This window comes from Tripterygium wilfordii, chromosome 19 (assembly GCF_013401445.1).
Source record: "Tripterygium wilfordii isolate XIE 37 chromosome 19, ASM1340144v1, whole genome shotgun sequence".
NCBI classification, from domain to species: Eukaryota; Viridiplantae; Streptophyta; class Magnoliopsida; order Celastrales; family Celastraceae; genus Tripterygium; species Tripterygium wilfordii.
The window spans coordinates 13,574,099-13,597,853 of record NC_052250.1 but is presented as its reverse complement, the minus strand read 5'-3'; the positions used below and the strand labels follow the sequence as shown (position 1 = coordinate 13,597,853).

The following is a 23,755-nucleotide window of genomic DNA, read 5'->3' as shown; positions in this document are numbered from 1 at the left end:
ATCTACTCTTACCTGATCATTCATTAAAATGGGATATGAGCCTCATCCTCATCTATTCATTAACTGTTTCATTACAAGCACACAACCTTTCTTTTTCTTTTAATCATTTTAAAAGAAGCCCCCACCGTTTTGAAATAGTCTACAACTTTGCTGTTTATTTTGCACAATGATGATCGAAAATTTTCAGAGAAAATCTACACTTCTCCTAATTGGGTTGCTCACTTTGGCAAGTATAGTGGGCATACCTTCTTGCAATGGAAGAACCAGCTTATTATGCATAGAAAGTGAGAGACAAGCTCTTCTCAGGTTCAAGCAAGATATCAAAGATCCTTCTGACAGACTTTCTTCTTGGTCTGCTGCAGAGGAGGAGTGTTGTCAATGGGTTGATGTCATTTGCGACAATATGACCGGTCATGTAAAAGAACTTCACCTCGGTAACCCTCTTGTTTCTGATTGGCAAATACAGGCTGAGTTCGAAGCATTTTCAAGCTTCAAGTTGAGAGGTAAGATAAATCCTTCTTTGCTGGATTTGAATCATCTGACTTACTTGGATTTAAGTTACAATGACTTTGGAGGAATTCAAATTCCAAGCTTTATTGATTCCCTCAAGAAATTAAGATACCTTAACCTCTCCGAAACAGGATTTGAGGGATTGGTTCCCCATCAGCTAGGAAATCTTTCCAATTTGAGAAACCTTGGTATTCGAGGTCCTGAAGTATATTTTAGGTGAAGCTAAATTGTACATTAAGAACCTTCATTGGCTTTACGGGTTATCTTCCCTGGTGTACCTAGAAATGAGTCATGTGAACCTGAGTGTAGCATCTGATTGGTTAACAGTAATAAACTCGCTTCCTTCCTTGTTAGAACTACATTTGTCTGAATGCACTCTCCAAGTTTTCCCTTCTCTGTCTTCGGTTAACTTCACTTCTCTGTCAATCCTTGATCTTTCATGGAACATATTTCATTCCGCAATACCCAAATGGGTGTTCAGCCTTCGTAACCTCATTTCCCTTGATTTAAGTGCGACTGATGTTGAAGGACCGCTTCCAGGTGGTTCTTGGAACTTGACTTCTCTCAAAAGCTTCGATGTTTCTCTCAATTATCTGAATTCTTCATTACCTGACTGGATATTTAGCCTCACTAGCCTTGTTTCTCTCAACCTACGCAATAATGGTTTCGAAGGCCCTATTCCAATTGGTCTCCACAACTTGACTCATATAAGAAATCTTGACTTGTCTGAGAATTATTTCAATTCCACCATACCTGATTGGTTGTATAATTTGGAGTCACTCCAGAATCTTGATCTTCACTCAAATAACTTGCAAGGTTTGATTTCTGCTGCCATCAAGAATTTTACCTCAGTTAGCACTCTTGACTTCTCACACAACGAACTTGAAGCAAAAATTTCAAAGGAAATGGGAAATCTTTGCAACCTAAAGCGGATCAGCGTAGAAGGGAACAAACTTGGTGGAACTATATCAGAAGCTTTTGAGAGCTTGTCTGGATGCCTTTCAAGTAGTTTGGAGTCATTATCACTGGGAGGCAACAACTTTTCCGGCCATCTTCCAGATAAAGTTGGGAAATTTAAACATCTGCGGGTCCTTCAACTCGAGGGTAACTTAATCTCCGGTCCTATTCCGAGTTCGTTGTGCAGCCTGTCATCCTTGGTGTACTTAGATCTTGCTGGAAATCAATTAACTGGAATGATTCCTGAATGTATTGGAAACCTTTCAAAGTTAGAACGACTTGAAATTGGCTACAACATGCTGGAAGGTGTTCTGACTGAAGTTCACTTCAAAAATCTTACGAGTTTGAGGGAATTATACGCATCCAACAATCATAGACTAACGTTGACAGTGAGTCCCGCCTGGGTTCCACCATTCCGCCTTACTGCATTAGAATTGAGAAACTGGGATCTGGGTACAAAATTTCCGTTATGGCTTCAATCACAAGATTACTTTTGGGACCTGGACTTATCCAGCACTGGCATTGCAGATAGCATCCCCACTTGGTTTTGGAATATAACTTCTAGGACCATGTATTTGAATCTTTCACACAACCAAATTGGTGGTGAGCTTCCGGCTGATCTCAGGTTTTCTGCGCAATCCACAATGATTTATTTGGGTTCCAACAAAATTAAGGGTTCATTACCTTGTATCACTGCTAATGTATCTGAGTTAGACCTTTCCAATAATTCATTTTCGGGAACCATTTCACGCTTCCTCTGCAATCCAAAGGATGAGCCAAATAGATTGAAGATTCTTCATCTCGGAGAAAATCGCTTGTCAGGTGAAATACCAGATTGTTGGATGAAGTGGAAATCTTTACGGGTTATCAAGTTGGGTGACAATAACCTGACTGGGAAAGTACCAATTTCTATAGGTTATTTACCTCAACTACAATCATTGCATTTGCGCAATAATAGCCTGTCTGGAGGAGTACCAGAATCTCTTAAAAACTGTTCGAAGTTATTAACACTTGATTTTGGAATCAACAAATTTGTTGGGAGCATACCGGTATGGATGACAGGAAGTAATCTTCCAGAGCTGAAGGTTCTTGGTCTTCGTTCAAACATGTTGAAGGGCGAAATTCCTCCTGAACTCTGTAGCCTTGCTTCTCTACAGATTCTGGACGTCGCAGACAACAATTTATCAGGAGAAATACCAAAATGTGTCGGTAATTTCAAAGCCATGACGACACAAGAGATTTCAGCTCATCCTATTTCTTATTCTTTCTATTATGGAGAGTTTCTGGAGAATGCCTTTGCAGTGATAAAAGGAAGAGAGATAGAATATGACACCATTTTAAGACTGGCCACTAGCATTGACATGTCGAACAATGATATATCAGGAGGAATACCAGAGGAAGTAACAGCTTTATTGGGGTTGCGATCACTGAACTTGTCAAGAAATCGCTTGATAGGACCAATTCCAAACAAGATTGGAGACATGCAAGTGCTAGAATCTGCTGATCTCTCAATAAACCATCTTGCAGGCAGAATTCCTCCAAGCATGTCAAGTATGCACTTTCTGAATTATTTGAATTTGTCTAATAATAACCTGTCTGGAGAAATTCCATTGAGTACTCAACTACAAAGCCTGGATGCTTCAAGCTTTCTTGGTAATGCACTTTGTGGACCTCCTCTCCCGGAAAATTGCAGTACGGAAAGAGCCCCACCATATATTCTCAACAAATATGATAATGGCAGTGATGGAGTTAAATTAGATGAGTTGTACCTGAGCATGGTGATTGGATTTGTAGTGACTTTGGTTGGTGTTTGGGGGCCATTGATTTACATCAGTTCCTGGAGACAAGCCTATTTACAGTTCTTGGATCATATGTTCCAAGCAGTTTCTGGTAAGTTGTGCAAATGAACAGGTCAGTAGTGTAACATTCTGCATCCATAGTGTTGAATGGTAGTGATGTTTACTTAGTTATAAGTGTGTTTGACTAAGATATTTCATGCTTTATATTGTTTAATATTATGTTTTAGTGGGTAAGCCATGTGAGCTAGCTTGTTGCTGTAGACGGTTTGTTCCTAAAAGGGAAATGTTGTTCTCTTGTGGATGTACTCTTGTATTTGCAGACTGAATATTATCGAGACATTACTTTCCCTCTCCGAAACACATTCATCGAGATCCTAATTTGCTCATTGGAGGTTTGTCGGTCCACACCATATCAGTGTGGCCAACGACATAATCTTTCTTACTGATTTTTGTAGATTATCGGTGACTTTCTTCGTGATCTGAATAATACTAGCAAAGCATGCTCCTTCTAATAATTCCATTAAGTTGCGTCATGCACATCCACATGAGCTACGATAGAAATAAATAAATATTAAATAAATGAAGACAGAAACTTAAATATATCTCTTTTGGTTTGGTTATTCGAATTTCTGAATCACTTCACATGCACAAGATTTTGGGGTTCGGCGGAGGTCTGACTGACTGTGTACCTTCAGTAAGCAGGCAGATCTTGGTTAGCTTTTTATCTTTGCTACTTCAACGGAATAGGAACGTTGAAAGTCTTGCCTTGCCTTGCCTTGCCTTGCAACTTTTTGGTTGATCAAGACAAAAATGAATATGGTCAGGTCAAAGAAGCTGCCATTCCCTATACATTAATTACATATGGCGTATCCAACTTGACCACCAAGTTTTACTTTAATAATCTCATGAATCAATTATTTATTTTCTTAAGAAATTCTTTTTTTAATAATTGAAAACGATGACATAAAAATTTAGTGTTTGAACATTTACATAAAATTTCTCACCTGATAATAAGGTAAATTGAGTCAAAATCCAACGCGTGACCACAAATATATTGTTCTTATTTTATATCAAACTCAAAGCCTCTCGAGTCTCTACATTTTGAACTAACTAGGTTATCATTAAAGTAATTTAAGAAATTCTTTTTCCCTTACCGCACTTTTTACTTGGAACAGTTAAGACACAAAATTACAATTCAACGAATCCAGTAAATAAAGAAAAATTATTATACCAACTTTTATTGTATTGTCAACTATTTACAGCATGAGCCATGTGGTGTTGTATTGTCCTATAATGGTCCACTTGTTGGGTATGGCTATTACAAATAGCTAATACACATTACGCATTCACACCAAAACAGCCCAAACTCAGAACCTCACCTCTCACATTCCTTTGGAAAAACTAAAAAGAAAAACACTTCCAAATCCTCAGTATCAGAAGATATGGCACAGGTACCCCTACACCTTTAATGATCGATCTGTTATATATATATAGTTTCAGTTTTCATAGCCATATACATATATTGAGTTTAACGTTCTTGATTCTGGTTGATTGGATTTGGAAGCAGAAAGTAGTGTTGAAGGTCTTGACCATGACTGATGACAAGACAAAGCAGAAAGCTATAGAGGCTGCTGCTGATATATACGGTACTTAATTTTCACTTATTATATATATATATATATATATATGCCTTTCATCTTCATCTTCTTGTCTCTGTGTGTCTGAGAATTAAGACGAGAAGAAACTATGAATTATATATGTATATGTTGAGATGAACAGGAGTTGATGCAATTGCAGCGGATCTGAAAGAGCAGAAGCTAACAGTGATAGGAAGCATGGACGCAGTTGCTGTAGTGAAAAAGTTGAAGAAGGTAGGTAAAGTGGACATTGTATCCGTTGGACCAGCCAAGGAAGAGAAGAAAGAAGAAAAGAAAGAAGAGAAGAAAGAAGAGAAGAAGGAAGAGAAGAAGGAAGAAAAGAAAGAGGAAAAGAAAGAAGACAAGAAATAAGCCTAGAATTACCATTTTCATGTTTCCATTCAATCCTCTATTTTCTCTAAGAAAAGTTTCACTCACCCAGAGATGTAATTAAAGGATGTTCTTATTTTGGCTTGTTTTGTGATAAAAATGGCCTGGTTTTGTCTTGTTAAGAGACAGTTTAGACCTACCTTTTTATTAGCCTCCTCTTGTTATTGGTTTATGAGTCATTTGTCCATTGCCACTTTTGATTAATCATTGCATTTTAGGTGCTTTTGCATCCAGAGATGGTGTGTGACGTGAGAATACTTGACCCCAACCAATGTTGCTTTCATCCTGCGTGTGTCCAACGCATGTTGTCGGGTCAGGCCCTGGTTCGAACCAAACTCAAGACCTTTAGATGGGGATGAAAATCATATGCACAAGTATCATCCAATTTCACTCCGTAAGCCTTCCGATTTCCACACGCGGTGCTCAGTTTAATTGACTAACCATTCGTGTATTTCGATTCCCGATTCAGGTTCGTATCCCACGGACAGCATATTTGTGTATATTTATGACTGTTGCATGTGTGTGAGTTATCTGTGACATAAAAAAAAACTTCACAATCATATACAGTTCACTAAAATTAGTAGGAAATTTTGAATTGATAATGTTAAAAACTTAAAAGGGGAGTATGGACTAGTATCTCTTTTGTCTTGTCAGGCCATTCATGTCATCACAGCGACAAAAGCCATGCTTTAGAGTTTGGACAAATAAAATATAACGCAGTGGACTTGTTTAGGTGGAAGATGACGGCATTGACCAAGCATGCCGCGCGGCTTTCAACTCTTCAAGCGCATTGCCAGCAAGGAGCCTGGATAATATTAGCAAAGCCTACTCCTTTTAATATTCCATTCCGACTCAATATAATAAATCAAATACAACAACAACAATAATAACAATAATTCTTGATGTCATTTATAAGCTAAATAAGTTAGTAGATCAATTCATTTTTGTTTCAAACATGGATGATTGATTCATAATGTCTATGGCCGGCACCATAGCAAGGCATAAATGGAAATTAGCAGCAACGTTATCGCGGCAAAAATATCTCAACTATAAACGAGTTTTCTACTGTTTTCAAATACTTGATCAAAGTACAGAATCGGACGATCAGAAAGCACCGCAACCAGTGACACGGTAAATAATCTACAAAGATAAAGTCCTGCATACGTAAATGTCAAAGCTATTTGACATCTGAACAAGGAAAGTTGCTGCTCAAAAGAGTCGACATATCTATTTCTAAACCACTTCATATCTCAAATCACGAGGAATATGGCTCAAGAATGCATCTGTAAAATTAAACATCATGCCCATGTGAAAACCTTACAGCTTCTAATGAAAACTTCAAGCCATGCAAGCGAGTTTCATCTCCAATAACAGGAAGTCATAGGAAATCAAGAGCATAGCAGGTTTTACATTAAACTTCCACGGTTAAGTTGTAATAGTTTTACTCATCGCTAATTGGGAACACCACGTGCCTATGGTCACAAGGGACAACAGAAACTAGTGAAATTATTTAGACATCTCAAAGTCCAGCTTGGTCAAGTTAATGGATTTCACAAGTAATCCAATATATGCTGATGATTGATAAATATTTTAGCCTTAAATTATGTTAGGATCAGTGATCCAAAAAAAATTGAAGGGACCCACACGTCATAGAACAAAGAATTTCACCATTCAAAAAAGGAAAAAGTAAATGAGATAATTGAGCAAGTTGTTATCACACTTTTAAACTCGACTTGATGAAGTTTTACCCAAATTGTTGGAGTTTGCCACCCAAGTTGCATCAGGATTCTTCTAAACCCAGGGGAGCTCAGCATTCTGCAATGAAACAAAAGGAAGAGTCTAACTTTAATATTTGAAGTAAGGAACAGAAATTGTTCGGAGAAAATGAAGCCTAGATTATGGAGCGTACAAAAGCTACTCAAGTAACAAAATCAGGAAAAAATGCTGTCTTTATATATTTCGAATAAAATAATGCAGGGATCATAATATCTGGGCATACCCAATTTGTAAAGATACTTTAATATTTTTATTAGATAAGACTAGAATGCTAAATTAAGCATCCACATTGAAAAATTATTCTTCCCCAAATCCAAAGAAAATTTGAATGGAACATTCCAAGAATTATTTTGTGAGGCCAAAAGGGCAATGAAACCTAGTACCCTTACAATCCACTGATGGGTCATGTTTAAAGGACTAAGCATGACCTAGAGCTTTGTACAAACCACTGAAGAGAGAGTCATTACCAAACTTCAACTTTTGAACCATATCTTACAAGCTTACTTCTTCTCTTTATTAGTTATTTAGTTACCAGCCCCCAGAGTAAGCGGGTTCTCAACTCAAAACATTTTCTTCTATCTACACGATGATGACCGGGTTTCAAAGAAAATAATTACTAAGGATTTTTGAAGGCCTGACTTGGCTTTTAATGATATCTTTAACCATCATGCATAGGAATGTACAAAGGGAATAAGATGTGCGTACCTTACTTTTTCCATGCATCTCCTACAGGAAAAAGACAGGCGGCATGAACTGCACTGAATGAACAAGTATTTTGGATCAAAGTACAATCGAGTATCATAGCAAACAATACAAGAAGCTAGCATCTCCTGTATCCCTTCATCTTTGAAAGAAGGTGGACATATTGTCCCTTCTCTCCCATGTCTCTTATGATCTCATGTGCTTCAGAAAGTTTTCCAGCATTTTGCAAATTACTCACTAACGTATTGTACACAAGAAAGTTAGGATTACATCCTCTCGATTCCATCTCCTTAAGCATGGAGCATGCCTCCTCAAATTTCCCAGCCATACAAAATCCTCGAATCATAGAATTATACGTGAACACATTGGGTAACTGCCCCTTGCTAATCATCTCATCAAACATTACTTGGGCATTCTCAAGCTCACCTGCCACTATGTACCCTGTGATCATCACAGTATAACAAACCACATCCGGCATGCACCCGTTCCTTATCATTTCATCAAAAAAGTGCTTGCTCGCATCCAAATTCCCAGCTCGACTAAGTCCATCTATCAATGTGGTGAAATGAAGAACATTAGGACAAAGACCCACCTCCTTCATATAGTTCAAAAGATTTAGTGCAGCAAGTGGTTTGTCACCTTTACCAAGAACATGGAGAAGCATATTATACGTATGAAAATCAGGGGGAAATCCATTCCTATCCATTTCATCAAGCAACTTATAAAACTGATCCAATTTTCCTAATCGATAGTTCGCAAACATAACAACGTTATAAGTCAGAATATCTGGGGAATGACCATCAACTAACATATGCTGATAAACCCACTCAATCAACCGGTATTGGTTGATCATAAGAAGTGAATGAAGAATTGCATTATAAGAGTGTTTAAATGGTCTGTAGTTGAACGTCTTTGACTTAACGAACGTCTCCACTACGTTCCTGGCCAAGCCTGCCTCACCACAAGCACATATCAATATGTTAAATGTCCGTGCCGTTGTTGGGAAACCACTCTCAATCATCTCATCTACTAGCCTCCACATTGCCTTAAACTCTTCACACTTAGAAAATATCTTTAATATCAAATGGTATGCATTTGCCGTGTGTCGGTAATTTTCCTGCTGACCAGACCACACAAAAAACTTATACCCCAACTTCACACATCTAGTCTTATTCTCATGATTTATGCTTCTCAAAATTCCTACAAGAACATGCCTCACAAGAAGCCCCGAGACCGTTATCTGCAACTTATTTAATTCTGATTTTGCATCAAATCCAAGTCCATCTCGTTTTAATATGTCAAGAACCCTCGTAGCTTCACTCCTCTCGTGATCCATGAAACTCCGCCTCAATGAGAAACTCTGTTCGGCAGGGTCTTCATACTCCCATGTATCGGGATTTTCACCCAATTCAATGTAATCTCGATTTCTCCACGTCTTCTTCAAAGGTTCCTCAACGAACCCAAACCCACCATCACTCTTATCCCCATCAAAGCTATAGTCACACAAATTTCGTGAAATAAAGAAAGCACGGGAAACTTTATGAATTGTCTTGGTACCGAACCGGGAAATATAATTCATTCTCAATGTCTAGTAGACAGTAGAATATCCCCTTATCTCTGTAACCGTACAAAACTCAGAAAATACACGAAACCCACAAACAGAGTAGGATATCCGAACAAAGAGAGATGACAAAAGGTTCGTATGTCCAACCTGAGACACACCCATTCAACTAAAAGGACCCAACTGCTTGCCAGGAATTTGATCGAACAGATAACGATCATTAAAAAGACATTTCCCTCACGCTCTATAAGAGTCTGGCTTATAAGAGGTTGAAGACACTCGCGACAGAAAGCAAGAACTTACCCGAGAAAAAGCTCTTCGGGGGCGGAAAAATTGGCTCTTCTGATCCGTTCAAAGTCCCGCCCAGGGTTTTGCTAGAACAATTGAAGAGGAGCTGTTTCGGAGCAAGTAGACAAAACAGCAATTGCTGTGGCAACGGTAACTCCTCTGGGGTACTAAAAAAGCCCTTTTTATTCTTCGTAAATGCAATTTTACACCTCATAACTTCCTTATATTCCAATATTCTCCCACGAATATTGTTCGTACTTTTTCCTTAAGTTTTTTTCGCGGAGGAACACCACGGCCAAAATCCATGTAAATCTGGCTACACCAATTCTTTTCAAGTTTCTTTGATAAAATTGTTACGGTCTGGGATAAAATTCTCGTATGAGCTGCATTGCCTTGCATCCTTTGTACTAATTTTGTCATTGATGGAAATCTAATTTGCTCAAGAAAAAGGAAAAAAGAAAATGACTTGTCACCCGAACCAAAACTCAGGTAGCTACACCATTCAGAGTCCCCGCAAGCATTTGAAGATCTAAAATGCGCCAACTGATCAAATACAATAAGAGTAAAAATCAACAATACTGTCTAGTTCTAGTTCCAGTTCCAGTTCCTAATGAAATGATAAAAGTATGTCATTACAATCTGACTACATTATATCTACCCAAATTCAAAAGAAACAGGCATGATGAAGGAGAGAGTCTTTCTTTTCAACCTGCGCCAGGAGAAACAAACCGACACACTATGTGGTGGTACTGAACCACAGACTACACCCTAAAGTGAACATTGAAGTAGGAGAGATTAATGCTCAGGCAACTACGGAGAGTCAATCAACTTAAAGTTGATGGATTTGTTTTCCGTCCAATTCATATGAGCATTTGGTGATCTTGGAGTTTGACAAGTAGGTGAATTGAGATCACTCAATGACTCATGCTTCCAAGAAATATCAGTTTCGGCGATTGGCTCATCCATCTCATCCAGTTCCATTTGCCTTGTGGGACTTCCAATCTGTGTAAAAAGGAAGCAAAAAAACAGTTCAAGTAATCAGGCACAATAAGGGTTACCTTTCATCTTTTTTTTCCTAACAGCAAATCGTTTTATTGGTTGCTGAAGGCTATGATAATCGGCACAAAACTCTTCAAAATCTCCATCATAAACAAGAGAAAATTTCTTAACCACAAGGTGAGAGAGAAATTAAACTGACCTTCAGATTGCTTAAATGTGGTGTTGCCAACGGTGTCTCTAGCTGTTTGGAAAGAACAAGATCTAAACAAATAAAAAACAAATGCAGGAGTCAAATCCAAGCATAACAACAAATATTCAACACTAATAAAGGCAATTTCAAGTACCATTATTAAGTCCAAGTATCTTGAGAAATTCATCCATGTCCATAGCTCTTGTTTGTGCTTTGATGCACTCATTATGATCATGCAGAAATCCTTCCTCTGCAATTGCACTCGGATGAATTTTGTCTTCTGCAACGACAACATTCAGCTTTGTACCTTGATTTTTCTTTGATGCCTCATTCAGACTTGGTTTCCCTGAATTTGAAATGTCAGAAAGCACTTTTCTTCTGCCACCAGTCTGAACTTTATCTCCCGCTTTTGAGATTGATTTCTTGTTGCTTGCTTCGAATGTGATTTTAGAAACACCAGTCTCTTCTTCGGTGAAGGAGAAAATATTGGAATTCTGCTTCTTTGAAGCTGGATTTAAAAAGGGCTTGACCGAATTTGACAAATCACCAAGTGGTTTCCTTCCACCAAGGCCTCCTTTTTTCACCCCTTTGGAGATAGTTGTCTTGCCCCCTGCAGAAGCTCCTGTCAACATACCCACTCATTAAGACAAGAATACTCTCAAAAAGTTTCAACAGATATCCGCATTACGAAGAGCGAATAGTGAAGTACCATTGTAGTGGGTATTCAGATTCTGATCCTGAATTACACTGCCAACTTGTGAAGCCATTAATGCTTTTTAAGCAAGAATTCGAATCAATGCCCTGCAAATAACAAAACAACAAGGTTTATGCAAAAGCAAACACAGTAAAGAGCAAATACATATTACATAGGCTTGTTGAGAGGTAATCAAGGACTCAAACAAACACACATTAAGCTTAAATTCCATTCAAAGCGAAAGAAGAAACAAATAATACATCACAGGATACCACGTTACATGACATTAGGGTTTCTGATCTTCCAATGTCAATTTGTCGAACCATTATATGTTAAATCCCAAGTGATCAAATGTTCAATAAAAACCCTAATGCTTTTCTCGAAGAAATAATTCAATACCAAAACAATTTAATTTAATTTTCCAAAATTTATGTTCTCTTCATTCTTCATCTTCTATAACCACTCAAACCAAGCAGAAACTACGCAATTCTCTCTCCGTATTTCAAAAAATTCACAAAACCCTAGGTAATTGAAACTTCGAAATTACTTTAAAGTAGGACACAAAGGACACAAGATAATAAAATCTCCCAGATATCAAAGAAATCCAAGTATTTCTCTTGCATTTAATCGAGTTACAGTCATCGCAATCTTGAATCCCAAACAGTAAGGATCTGGAAAACGGTTCAACGATTCCTTAGATTCCCCAAGATTTTCTCCTCAATCAAACAGACAACCGAACAAAGTGCACATTCAAACTCTTGAAAAAAGTTCTCATACCCTGAGTTACAAGCCGCTCGAGAAACCCACCAAAGATTAACCAAAAAAATCCTATAGACGATTAAATATAATACTCACTGGTGGGTAGTGATGGATTGTTCCTCTAGATTACTGGGTATTTGCGGCCTCCGAAGTACTTCGCTTCTCTTCGCGATAGAAGTCTAATTTCCTTGCTTTAGATCTGTGAAATTTCTCTGCTTTCTCTCTGGTAGGTGCTTTCTCAAACGGAATGCTTCTTCGCTCTTCCCTAAAAACCCAAAAAGAAGGAAGCGTCCTGGGGTACCAACGGTAATATTAGGCAAGTTACATCAATGCCCCCGTTTAAACAATTAAAAAAACAAGAATGGTCCCAGAGTGTAAGCTTGATGGGCTTCGCAATTGGTCCATTCTACTAGGCCCATTGTAACTCCTTGTTTAGTGTTTACAAAAAAAAAAAGAGTAATTTTTTAGTGACCAAATTAGAAAAAGATGTAACTTCTAGTAATCAAAATGATAATTTGCTCAATCCAATGTACACATCGGAAAATGAATGACCTCTGTTATAGAATTTTGTTCTTTGACAGACTAACTTGGAAAAAAAACCTCAAGGTGACAAAATTGGAAAAAAGTGTATCTTTCGATAACCAAAATGATAGTTTACTATAAATTTGTTTAGCACGTCACATAAACTACACAAATCGGTACATGTAACGGCCCATGTAAGCATGGGTACAACAACAAACGCACTGACTTATTACAAATAGTTAAAATGCTCTTAACAGCATCCTTGATTAACATTCATTCATTGTCAAAATCAAAAAGAGAACAGGAAAAAAAACACTAACAATAATGCCACCCGAGTCCATCTGGTTGCCTGCTTTTAGATTCAGTATCAAGATTTAACCCGCATCCGGCAGAGGGCATAAAGCATAGCCACATCACTTAGGCTTTTGCTTTCTGCTTCTTGGGCATACGGTATCCACCAATCACACAAGCATGGTCTCGCTCAAAAGGTTCAAGGGTGACCTGTTCAGCAGGCTTGAACTCTTCTTGCTGGAGCTTCTTCACCTCACTCTCAAATACCGCCTCAGCAGGAACGGTGGAGTCGATACAATTTGCCTGAAACACGGATCAGAGACGCATTAATTTAAGTTGAACAAACAGTGACATGAACAAGAAAAATATACAAATTTATCTTTATCGCATAGATGTAAAGAGTGGTCCAAATGAATATGTGGACAAACCCAGACATCCAAACATCATCATAACAGAGCATACAACTAGATTGTGACGGTTCTCAAATTGAAATATAAATTATCAAAGATCTTAGAACTGACCTTGATTGAAATTACAAAATGACCTCCATTTTTCAGAAAGTAGGTAGCATTCAATGCTAAAATCCTGGCCTGCAAAGATACATAGCAATGGAGCAAACAACACTAAGACGCGTAGAACCAAAAAGAAAATCAACACCACAAAATTTTAGGAAATAAAGGTTGTTTCTGACTCAAGCTCTTGCATTAACAAACTTTATGACAACTAAAACGTATGTAAAAGCTCAACAAAGCAGCTCAAAAAAGAAACAAGCTCTCGCATTACAAACTTTAAGACAACTAAAACATATGTAAAAGCTCAACAAAGCACCTCAAAAAAGAAGTTTGGTTCCAATGTGGACTCAAATTAAGAAAAATATGGCCAAAGCAAGCAGAAGATTTGTAATGATAAGATCAAGAAGCTAAATGAGAGGGTGAGATATCAAGCACGGAGGAACAACTCAAATGAAAGTTTAGTTTCAGTTGCCAGTCATTTGAAAAAAAGAAGCAGAAGTTTCTATGGCTGAAAACGGAATACCAGCATTACTAAATAAGGGGGATAGAGTAAAGAATGCCAAAGCATACAACTTATGTTGAGAGTTGAAGGAAAAGATGGAATGATATTAGGTAGGCCTATGAGAATGAGCATAAAACTCAGTATCAGCCACTCAAGCATTCTCTCAGATTTCAATAGAGTCACTTAACATAAAAAGGCATTGTTTGTAAACCTTGAATTTACAGTTTTCTCAACTGCAAGATTCAGATTTAACAAGGTACGAGGTAAGTGGTTCATTCCAGCATTTTACAATTATAGACATTTAAGTTACCTCACTTAAACATAGACTAAGGTACAAAGTCTAAGCCAAGCTGCATATGACAATAACCCGTAGAATCAAATTAGAGAGTACAATGGCTTTAGAAACATCCAACCAACAAATCCATGTTAACTAAAGAAATGGCACTTAACAATGCATCAGATACTTACACTAGAAGACTAATAGAAAGAACAAGAAAAGCAACAATATAAGCCGTTTGATATTCATCAAAGAAAAACACACGCCATAAAAGAAAATCAGACCAATAAGCTAAACACAGAAAGTCTCTTCATTCATAAAGGAAGAATGTAGAAGTATTTGCAACTTTCACATTATCACCTTTGAGAATGTGGAGTAAAATACATGACCAACAACATTAAGAAAATTCATATGTTTGGATGCTCTTAAAAAATATAAAACATTTGATGTTGACATGAGCATCAGAAACTCGGGATTGCATCACCCATAATGTCTTGAAGGGGAATCCGAGAAATTCATCATATACTGTATCATTGAGAAAAAAGAAAATGTCACCCAAGGAAAAAAAACTCAAGAAGAGGTGGGGAAATTGCCATTGCATCAGAAACTCGAACTCACATCATCCCTAAAGTCCTTAAGGGGAATCCGAGTAAAAATCACCATATGTATTATAGTACAACAACAATATACTACACAAAATGTACATCAGAAAGGGAGACAAAAATCAAGAGAAGTTCACAAAAATCATAAAAACAAACCATTGTGAAAGTAAAAAGAACGGTAAACAGGTTTTTCAACAAACACACTAGCATATCAAAAAGCGTGGAGGCACAATTTAATAACCTTAAGGAAAATTTTAAAATATGAAGAAAAAATAGCCAGCAAAGAAATCTTCAACAATTAAACAATCTTAAGAAAATTAGGAGAAAAAAAACATCAAATATCATTTGTAGCAGTAAAGAAAAAAAAGAATTTCCAAAAAAAGAATCCTTTGTAGAAGATCAATGAATAACAGTATTTCTGAATAGAGTGTATGACTTCTTAAATGCTCCTTGATTGTACAAGAATTTGAGAGCTATCTCCTGCTATCAGATCCGCGATCAAATTCTCAGCAAAAACTTGAATATCAACCAATACAAAAAAAAACACATAACGAGCAAACCTGATCAGGCTGAGCTACGTCAGAAAATATCACATCCACCATTCCAACAAGCATCCTGTACTTGGCTGGATGTCTTGCATCTTCAATGATTGGAATCACATTGGTTCGCTTCTTTGCCATGTTAACAAGGTCTCTACCGCTTCTATGGGAGAACTCCACAGCATAGACCACTCCATCCTATGGATGAAAACAGCAGTTTTTTAAGAAACGTCTTCGAGTTAAAATAAACCAGAAAAAAATACATAGAAAATAATTACTTACGGGGCCAACAATGTCAGAAACATGAGAGACTGTAGTCCCAGAAGCCGCTCCAAGGTAGAGAACTTTTGCACCAGGTTTCTTAATATATAATAAAAAAGGTATTAACAAATTTATTTTGCATATGTATAAGCAAAAGTAGCAGTAGATATCCAATCCTTACAATCCATATATTGTCTACACCACCAAGAACTGCAGCTGCCAACTTTGATCGGAAGGGGTTCCAAACCCTGTATTCAATTTTAGTGCCATCTTCATTCTGGGATGGAATGAATAAAAATTTGGAAGTTAGTGAATAAACAAAATGCAATTCCAAAATAAAAACTGAAATAAAAAGCACTGGGCAAATAGGTTTATCCATATGGAAAAGTCCCTGCTTGCCACTAAATGGAGCAACAGTCAATATTCTTCGCTCAGTAGTGGAGACAGACATTCAAAGATGGACAAGATAATTCTTAGCTCAAGTTCTCAGACATCTAAATAGAAGATAAAAGCAATTTGCAATTTCTCAGATGGCAGTCACTAAAGGGCAGTTTCGTAAAGCCAAATCAAACTGAAACCTAACACTCAGCTTATCAAGAAAAGGTAAACATGGAGATCAAATCAAATATACCAAGTATTAGACTGCCTCTTTCTATTTCACATAATACTATAATAGTAATGAATAAAAGCAAAATAACAAATGAAAAATAAAGATAAAGCTTACCTGCACAGAGATTCGCTTCTCATTGTACACAGCTTCACCAGGTATCATATTCTTAGTAACCAGTGCATCCTCCTTACCCTTGGCGATGAACACACCCTCGTGTCTATGAGGCTCTACCACAACCTTGCTCCCACCCCTCATTCCACCACCACGTCCACCACGGCCCCTTCCTCCACCACGCCCTCCTCCTCTGTCACCACCTCTACCTCTGCCTCTGCCTCGACCTCCATCACTCCTACCTCCTCTAAATCCACCTCCATCACTCCTACCTCCTCTAAATCCACCTCCATCACCCCTACCTCCTCTAAATCCACCACCACCACGGCCTGCAAATTAGGATTCAAGAACCATACATCATTCCTCTATAAGTTCATCAAACAAATAATCTTGCTAATAATCTTGCTATTACCCAGAGTAAAACTATTTTTTCAAGGATGCATTCAGCAATAACCTGAAGCTAAAAATACTTTAAGTAACATAAGTAAAACTTTATTTTGAGAAATTTATTGTACTTTTGAGAAAAATAATCAGCAGGCAGAACTATATTCCAGCATATCGCATAAACAATAAGAAAATACATATCTGGACTTGTCAGTTTACTCAAGGAACTAACTCAGCCCAACAGAGTGAAAACATACAGATTATATTGCTCAAACAAAGGGACAGTTGAAGTTCATTCAAAACCAGATGATTCGAAAGCACGAAACAAAAACCTGACTAGTACTTTGCTTGCTGATAAAAATTCAGCAGGAAACAAAACAACAACCAAAACTCAAAATTTATCCTCTAATTTCTGTTACTTTTTGACTGAATAAACAGAATAGTAACTGGGAAGTAATTACCTCTAGGAGGTCTCATCTCTGCGATACTATGAGCGAAGAGCGTTGAGGTTATGCCTACAAGAAGATAGTAGCTAGGGGCGCACAAAACTTTCAGTCACTGCTGGTGCTTTTAAAATGACAATTAGGGTTTAGGGTTTTCTAACTTTTTGTCGGCTGCGTCTCGTTGTTTGGGTTTTCTGATAAAAATACCCGAAGTTCCATGCCATTCAAGAAGGCCCAGCTCAATTTGAAAGCCTAAAGCCCACTACTAGCTCATAATAGGGCCCAACTCCAATATAAGGCCCAAGTATGCCATCATCCGCTAGGCCCACCATAAGAACAACTTAGCATTTTCTCTCCCTTATAAACCGTTTTTTGGGGGCAAAAGGGCAAAAGCCAAATTTTAATTTCCAATTCCGACGGGGAAAAGGGCAAAAACCAAATTCAGTCCCTTAACGTCTCTTTCCCTCCTCCGACCCCTCTTAACTCCTGAAACCCTGAACAGTCACCTAACAAGCGATCTCGTTTTCTCAGCGCAGATTACTACGCTTCACTTTTTTTCCAAATTACAGTAGAAACCCTGCGTCTAGCAATAGCCAAACATGGTGCGTAGTGCGCTTCTAGGGCGCAACTTAGCAATACATCCCTTATATGACGACTCCACCGCCAAAGCTAATTTCAATTCCAAAATTCAGTCCCTAAGGTCTCTTTTCCCTCCTTCGCCCTCTCAAAATCCTGAAACTCCAAACTGTCACCTGAGATGCGAACTCGTTTTCTCACCACCGATTGCTTCGCCTCTTCTTCCTGTCCAATCGAAACCGTGAGATTCTTCAATCTCCCAGTCCCTCATCTACCTCATTTGCGTCTATTTAACAACTACGAAGACATTCTCCTCTTCGATTCGCCGCTAGACGTCTCTCTCGTGATCGAGAGATTACCGATCGATCTCGTTCTCTTTAAGTTTTTGGCTGAAGTGATTCCTCAACCTGTCGATGTCGGATATGGCGATTTTGAGGCCGATCGCTTCCGAGAGATTGAAGGTTCCGCTGATAACGAAGGGAGAGTTGAGTCTCCATTCTATAAGGTATGCAACTTCTGATTCGTTATGCAACTTCTGATTCGTACTTTTATACCTAATTTCGTCCGTTCAATTGCGTTTGAAATTTCATGATTCTGATTAATCATACATCAGTATCATATTTGTTTTTGCCTTGTACTTACATATAACTGAAGCTTAAATAATTAGTAAGAAAACTAAATAATACATAACTTTTCTATAGTTTTTCATTACTTGTTTAGTGAAATATATATCGGCGAGCATTTAGGAATTTCTTGCTTGTGTGTAAAACTGAATCTGAATTACGTTCTGATAATTTATCAGCATGCTCATGGAGTGTTACTTGACCTAATCCATGTCACAGTTGAAGTTTACATATGAGCACTGATGATTGTTATTTCTGGTTACTGAGGAATTACATAAGGAGAAGCCTAGCAATTAAGCTTTACGATATTTGTGACTAATATAGAAGCGCAAAATTATAAATCCTTACATAAAATTTTCAATTGTTGCCTTTGTAGGTGCGGGCACTTTTTTCTTTGTTCCTTTTGCATACTTACTCTATATTCCTGGCATCACTTTCTATTTCTGGTCGGGAATTTAATATTAGATTGCATATTAAATAGCTCATGGATTGATCACTAATTGAGTGTTTTATGTTTCCTCTGCATTTGACCTCACAGTGCTAAAAATAAGTTGAAGGATTATGAAACTGGTGATTGTTGCTGGTCGGGACCCCATCTATTGTCTATGTTTGTGTTTGATTGCAGAAAAAAAGCTGAGACATTCTTTGAGGAGGGAGAAGTGGAAAAACACGGATATTTTGGATCTGAAACTCTGGATGTTGAATTATCAGGAATATGATTGTCTCTACTTAAATTATATTTTCTTTTTCCAATTTAAGCTTGTTATCTTAACCTTTTCTCTTAAGTCTGAGTCATGTCAATGCAGGAGAATAATGGCACTTCTTGCCGTATAAACAATTTTGAAGTAACTTAGTTCAAGACATGAGATCTGGATGTATTCTCGGTAAAGTCAGAAAATCATATGGACATGGACATTCCTTGATTCTACATCTATATATATATATTCATCTTTACATATGCATGTCATGTGATTTTGCAGGAGAGTGCCTGCTTTTCTGAGAAAGAGGAGATACTGATTATCTCTGAAGTTCTAGAAATTGAGCATGATGTTGTAAATACCTGAATCATCTTTTCACTATTAGTCTTTTATGTAATGCATTTCAAATTTGAATTCTATGTCCCTAGTGTCTGTCTTAGATATCTCGTGATGGAGAAGGTACATTGGGGTTTTACAAAACCAGGAATCATCATCTTGAATGGCATTTAATTTGGTAGTTTTCTGTACTACAGTTGTTCCTCACTGTGTGGTTATAGAAGTCATTACAATATATGATAGAGTTGGTTTGATGCAGGAGGGTCCTCCTGCATCAAGGTTTAAGAAAGTTTTACCAGTTGTTGATGTTATGAGAGGCTGAAGACTGGTCTTAATGTGCAAAACGTGGGAAAGACTCATATGGATTCAGGATGTTTTAGTTTTTGGTTTGTTCTGCAGACGTTCTGCTCTTTGTGTTTCTATAATCATAAATCAAGATTTGGCCTAACTTGGCTCTTTCTCTCATGATATGCTCAAGCCAGAGCTTACCATACAGTATTCTAATGAGGTTCAAAAATCAGTTTATTTTGTTGAAGATGTTCCATTCAAGTGCCCAGTGGAACAAACAGCCCATGTGTCTGAAGAAGCTAGTTCTGTTATGGATAAAACACAGCTCTACCTTAACATGATTATGGTGGATGAACTTATTTCATTTTTGAAAATATTGAACCCCATGAATGGACTAAAACTGATGAACTTCCTATTAGCGGAAAGGACTTTTTAGATTATATGGGGTATGATATGTTAGAGCTTCAGTCGGATCATTGTCCATCAAAGCAGTACCTGGAATCTGAGCTGGCCTCTCTGAATGTGTTTCAGAGAGTAGGCATTATAAGCACGGTGGATTCTCTGAAAATGAACAAGGACTGCATTTCATCAATGGGCATTAGACAGCAACTCTTCCTTTCCAGCAAGCCCAGTTATTTTGTCAGGAGTTTGAGATTATTGATGTGAACTCATCTCATCTTTTTGAAATATTCTTTGACACTGAAAGAATATATGGGCTGGAAATAGGTGACTCTGCATTCAGAAAGGACATGGGGACATGAGGTATAAAAATTTTGATGAATTGATTGTCAGTAATGAGTTAACTCTGGTAGATGACATATTCAAATCATTGCCTACACCAATTGTCTCTGATCATGCAAGGATAAGATCACTTGATGCCTAGAGTTTCTTAACAGAATCAGGGAAAAGAGCAGACTGCTGCAGCATTCCCTTCCATGTGATGCACCTTCACCAGGTTCTGATTATTTACGGAATACATCAAAAACTACAAAGAGAAGAAGTCCATCGATCCTTGAGTTTTTCAGGTATCAAGGAAGCAGCTCACATGGTAAAATACCTAGAGGAAAGAAGCAGAAACAATCTATACGATCATCAAGCTCGTCCAAGAATAAGAGTGCTTTAACTTCCTTTTAGCCAATGTGGACATCCATTGACAAGAGAGCTAGACAGGTACCATATAAAGTCCCATCAGCTCTTTATCCACAGAATTTTCTTTTTAACCTTGTTTCAACCTAGTTATAGGTCGTGGTTGCCTCTCTAAGGCTTCGTATATCTTTGCCCTTCCGAATCCTCACTTCCACTATGGGGGTTAACCTTTACCTTTATTATCTAACAGACTTACGTGCCATGCAGACTCTATCTTTTGCCATGAATGGAAGTGAAAACCAAGCTAAACTGGTCTGGAGTAAGAGCAATACTCATGGTCCGAGCAAATAATTTCAGAATCATTCTTTATGACGCTACAAGTTGATTCTTAAATTGGATTCACATGTATATGTCTATTTTTCCCCTTCTTTGAAGCTAAAGAACAGTAAGTAATGGTTTCTTTTGCAGATTTTGTTGGACATGGTTTATATGTTCAAGCCCAGTCTGCACTGCTGCAGTTCGTTTCAACTTGATAGTAGCTTCAACATTTTGTTTGAAGCATACATGTGAACGTGCTTCTGCAAGTAAGTTTGAATAACATGTCTTTTACTTTGTTTATACTACACTGCACGCATGGAAAAACATTGAATCAATTTTTTTCGCCTTTTTTTGAGGGGAAAATATAAAAAGAAGATTGCTTGAGGTTTTTATAAATTTGATATGGAGGCTTATGGGACAGAAACAACACTGACCCTCTTATGTTGAGTTAACGGCCTTCTTTTTAAATGAAGAGTACCACACATGCCAACCTTCCCCCCGAACTCCCCACCACCCAATCCTTCTTCAGACCAAAAAAAAAAAAAGAAAACTCTCCCGCCCTTATCCATGTCTCTCTCTCTTTCTCTCTCTCAACGTGTGTGTACGCACTCACAGAGAGTCACAGACACATATCTGTCCTTTTAAGCATGAGTGCATGGTACACTACTTTTAAGTTGAACACATTCCACTTATTTAGCACTTGAAACGATTATGCATTTCATTGATTTAAGAAAGTCTAATTGATTATTGCCCAAGGGAAAAAGGCTGAATGTTGAAGTCTGACATTATATGTATCCAAACCGACTAGAACAGAAGAAGATTTCTTGGAAATGCCTGTTGTTTTGTTTTATCATTTAAGGAAGTAGTATGAAAGAAGGGGAAAGAAACAAACGGAAATGTTAGTTAACATTTAACAGTATATCCAATGCGCACATTTCAGATGAACAAATCGACTGGCGTGAGAAACTTCAATCTGCTGCTTGGGCAATTTTGAGCTCACCAGTTTGGCCATGGCAAGTGTCATAAAGGAGATAACATATCAAGAGATAAGTATGTTTCAATTCTGTCGGACTTTGATATAATGGTCTCACATAACTCATCTGCTTGATGCATGCATAGGCTTATGTGTCCAACTCATAGATTTATCTCTGAATATCTCTCTTGAATATCCTTTAACTCATTTTCCATACTTATGTCCTTTTCCTTTAGAACTGCCATCTCAGCCAACAGTTTGGTAAGTTTAAAAGTGGATACTAACAACCCTTCCTCTTATAGCAAGTTTCCACTTGTCTGTGAAAAGAGATGAAAATAGAATTCAAAATTGGACTCAGATATGAAACAATGAACTTAAAACTCATTATGTAGAGGAAGAGCAACATAAAGGTAGAGGAAAAAGCCTCCAAATTATATCGAGCATCTAATTGTTTTCTGAAGAAATGCTTCGGTTTTGCTTAAAAAATCAACACACGATCTATCTTAATTTTAAATATACTTTTATTTTATTTTTTATACTTGTGAATTATAAGTTAAGATAATTAAAATCGACAACGGTGATTGAGGTTAGAATTAGATATTATTGCAAAAGCAAGCCATAGCCACAAAGATTGATATATTAGTCACTCTTACTTTTATAAGATAAAGTGAGAGCGCCACACGCTAGGTGTATGGTGGGGGCTTGTGGGACAAGCTATGCTTTGCCATTGTTGGTTGGTTGGTTGGTGGTTGGTTTGAAGTGTTGAATAAATTTGCTCTTATCCTTTATCATTGATAGTCTAAATTAATGTTATTTATTCTTAATCATTGGTGTAAATAATGGGTGTCATTTGTTAAGAATTGATTACAGTTTATCATAATATATTAATATGTCATTTGTGATGAACATTCTTTTACCTAGTTTTTTTAACTTAAATTATGTATTTTTTTTTTAAATTTCAATGTACATTTTTTCATTCTTATCTAGTATTCTAAGAACACTCATTATTATTTTTTCTTATATATTAATAATTAACCTCTTAATAGAAATTGTAGTAAGCAATTGATGGTCCTACATATATATTAGTTTTAGGATTTGAATGTTTGACTAAAATCATGTTTGGTTGGTCAATTCCAGTCGAAACGGAGCGCCCAATTCCACCCCTCTCCAGAATTGCAGGTTCAATTACAATTTTATCCCTTTCTAAACCTGCATCTCATCTCTCCCCTCTCTCTAGCATCCTCCCCCCTCCTCCAGTTGCATTAAGATTGCAAAACCTGGCTGAGATTTCAATCCACTAAAGCCAGATCGATGAACTCAAAGTCCATGGTCGGGTGGTTGTTTCACAGCGGTGGTGATGGAGTGAATTATATCTTTTGGAGAGAATATAAGGTTTTGGGAGACAATATAAGATTTGTGGGATATTTTTTATTTTTTATTATCTTTTAGAGAAGATAATTCAGTGGAGGTTTCAGGCTTTATTTTTTATAAAAAAAAAAAACTATATAGTGCTATTTGAATATTTATTTTTATTTCTAATT

At 37.3% G+C, this 23,755-nt stretch overlaps 6 protein-coding genes and 2 non-coding genes across 15 annotated transcripts; 3 read left to right on the top strand and 5 right to left on the bottom strand.

The window, feature by feature from the left end:
• Positions 1 to 52: 52 nt before the first annotated feature.
• On the top strand, positions 53 to 3,615 carry LOC119985312 (receptor-like protein EIX1). The gene is given in 2 exon segments (XM_038829572.1): positions 53 to 721; positions 723 to 3,615. Coding segments are annotated over 2 exon segments (3,207 nt in total). The 5' UTR covers positions 53 to 166; the 3' UTR covers positions 3,375 to 3,615.
• A 979-nt stretch (positions 3,616 to 4,594) lies between these two features.
• Positions 4,595 to 5,465, top strand: LOC119986047 (heavy metal-associated isoprenylated plant protein 39). 2 transcript variants are annotated; one of them, XM_038830582.1, is made up of 3 exons: positions 4,595 to 4,717; positions 4,834 to 4,912; positions 5,064 to 5,465. In XM_038830582.1, the coding sequence occupies exons 1-3, from the start codon at positions 4,709 to 4,711 to the stop codon at positions 5,273 to 5,275; spliced, it is 300 nt and encodes a 99-aa protein (XP_038686510.1). In that variant the 5' UTR covers positions 4,595 to 4,708; the 3' UTR covers positions 5,276 to 5,465. The 2 variants fall into 2 exon arrangements, with proteins under 2 accessions (XP_038686510.1, XP_038686508.1); XM_038830580.1 differs by having other exon boundaries at positions 5,046 to 5,465.
• A 392-nt stretch (positions 5,466 to 5,857) lies between these two features.
• Positions 5,858 to 9,835, bottom strand: LOC119985253 (pentatricopeptide repeat-containing protein At1g55630-like). The gene is made up of 2 exons (XM_038829491.1): positions 7,775 to 9,835; positions 5,858 to 7,108 (listed from the first exon to the last, which is right to left on the bottom strand). Exon 1 carries the CDS (start codon positions 9,348 to 9,350, stop codon positions 7,890 to 7,892), a length of 1,461 nt encoding a protein of 486 aa, XP_038685419.1. The 5' UTR covers positions 9,351 to 9,835; the 3' UTR covers positions 5,858 to 7,108; positions 7,775 to 7,889.
• A 254-nt stretch (positions 9,836 to 10,089) lies between these two features.
• LOC119985262 lies at positions 10,090 to 12,561 on the bottom strand. Its single transcript, XM_038829502.1, has 5 exons — positions 12,359 to 12,561; positions 11,519 to 11,610; positions 10,964 to 11,431; positions 10,819 to 10,880; positions 10,090 to 10,622 (listed from the first exon to the last, which is right to left on the bottom strand). Exons 2-5 carry the CDS (start codon positions 11,574 to 11,576, stop codon positions 10,431 to 10,433), a joined length of 780 nt encoding a protein of 259 aa, XP_038685430.1. The 5' UTR covers positions 11,577 to 11,610; positions 12,359 to 12,561; the 3' UTR covers positions 10,090 to 10,430.
• A 316-nt stretch (positions 12,562 to 12,877) lies between these two features.
• On the bottom strand, positions 12,878 to 17,470 carry LOC119986210 (rRNA 2'-O-methyltransferase fibrillarin 1). Of its 3 annotated transcripts, none has more exons than XM_038830773.1 (8): positions 17,335 to 17,469; positions 16,777 to 16,818; positions 16,493 to 16,746; positions 15,950 to 16,045; positions 15,790 to 15,867; positions 15,529 to 15,705; positions 13,597 to 13,665; positions 12,893 to 13,378 (listed from the first exon to the last, which is right to left on the bottom strand). In XM_038830773.1, the coding sequence occupies exons 1-8, from the start codon at positions 17,348 to 17,350 to the stop codon at positions 13,202 to 13,204; spliced, it is 909 nt and encodes a 302-aa protein (XP_038686701.1). In that variant the 5' UTR covers positions 17,351 to 17,469; the 3' UTR covers positions 12,893 to 13,201. The 3 variants fall into 3 exon arrangements, with proteins under 3 accessions (XP_038686700.1, XP_038686701.1, XP_038686702.1); XM_038830774.1 differs by having other exon boundaries at positions 16,493 to 16,776; positions 16,807 to 16,818; positions 17,335 to 17,403; XM_038830772.1 differs by having other exon boundaries at positions 12,878 to 13,378; positions 16,493 to 16,818; positions 17,335 to 17,470.
• Positions 14,824 to 14,894, bottom strand: LOC119986365. Its single transcript, XR_005465253.1, has one exon. It is a non-coding gene; the product is annotated as a small nucleolar RNA snoR60 (small nucleolar RNA).
• LOC119986366 lies at positions 14,963 to 15,035 on the bottom strand. Its single transcript, XR_005465254.1, has one exon. It is a non-coding gene; the product is annotated as a small nucleolar RNA snoR60 (small nucleolar RNA).
• Positions 17,471 to 17,708: 238 nt separating the features above from the next.
• LOC119986275 lies at positions 17,709 to 23,196 on the top strand. Of its 5 annotated transcripts, XR_005465217.1 has the most exons (6): positions 17,709 to 18,397; positions 19,054 to 19,399; positions 19,496 to 21,007; positions 21,191 to 21,328; positions 21,392 to 21,507; positions 22,182 to 23,196. XR_005465217.1 is itself a non-coding variant. In XM_038830850.1 (2 exons), exons 1-2 carry the CDS (start codon positions 18,074 to 18,076, stop codon positions 19,232 to 19,234), a joined length of 417 nt encoding a protein of 138 aa, XP_038686778.1. In that variant the 5' UTR covers positions 17,709 to 18,073; the 3' UTR covers positions 19,235 to 20,014. The 5 variants fall into 5 exon arrangements, 1 of the variants encoding a protein (XP_038686778.1); XR_005465220.1 differs by having other exon boundaries at positions 19,054 to 21,007; positions 21,191 to 21,260; XR_005465216.1 differs by having other exon boundaries at positions 19,054 to 21,007.
• Positions 23,197 to 23,755: the final 559 nt, after the last annotated feature.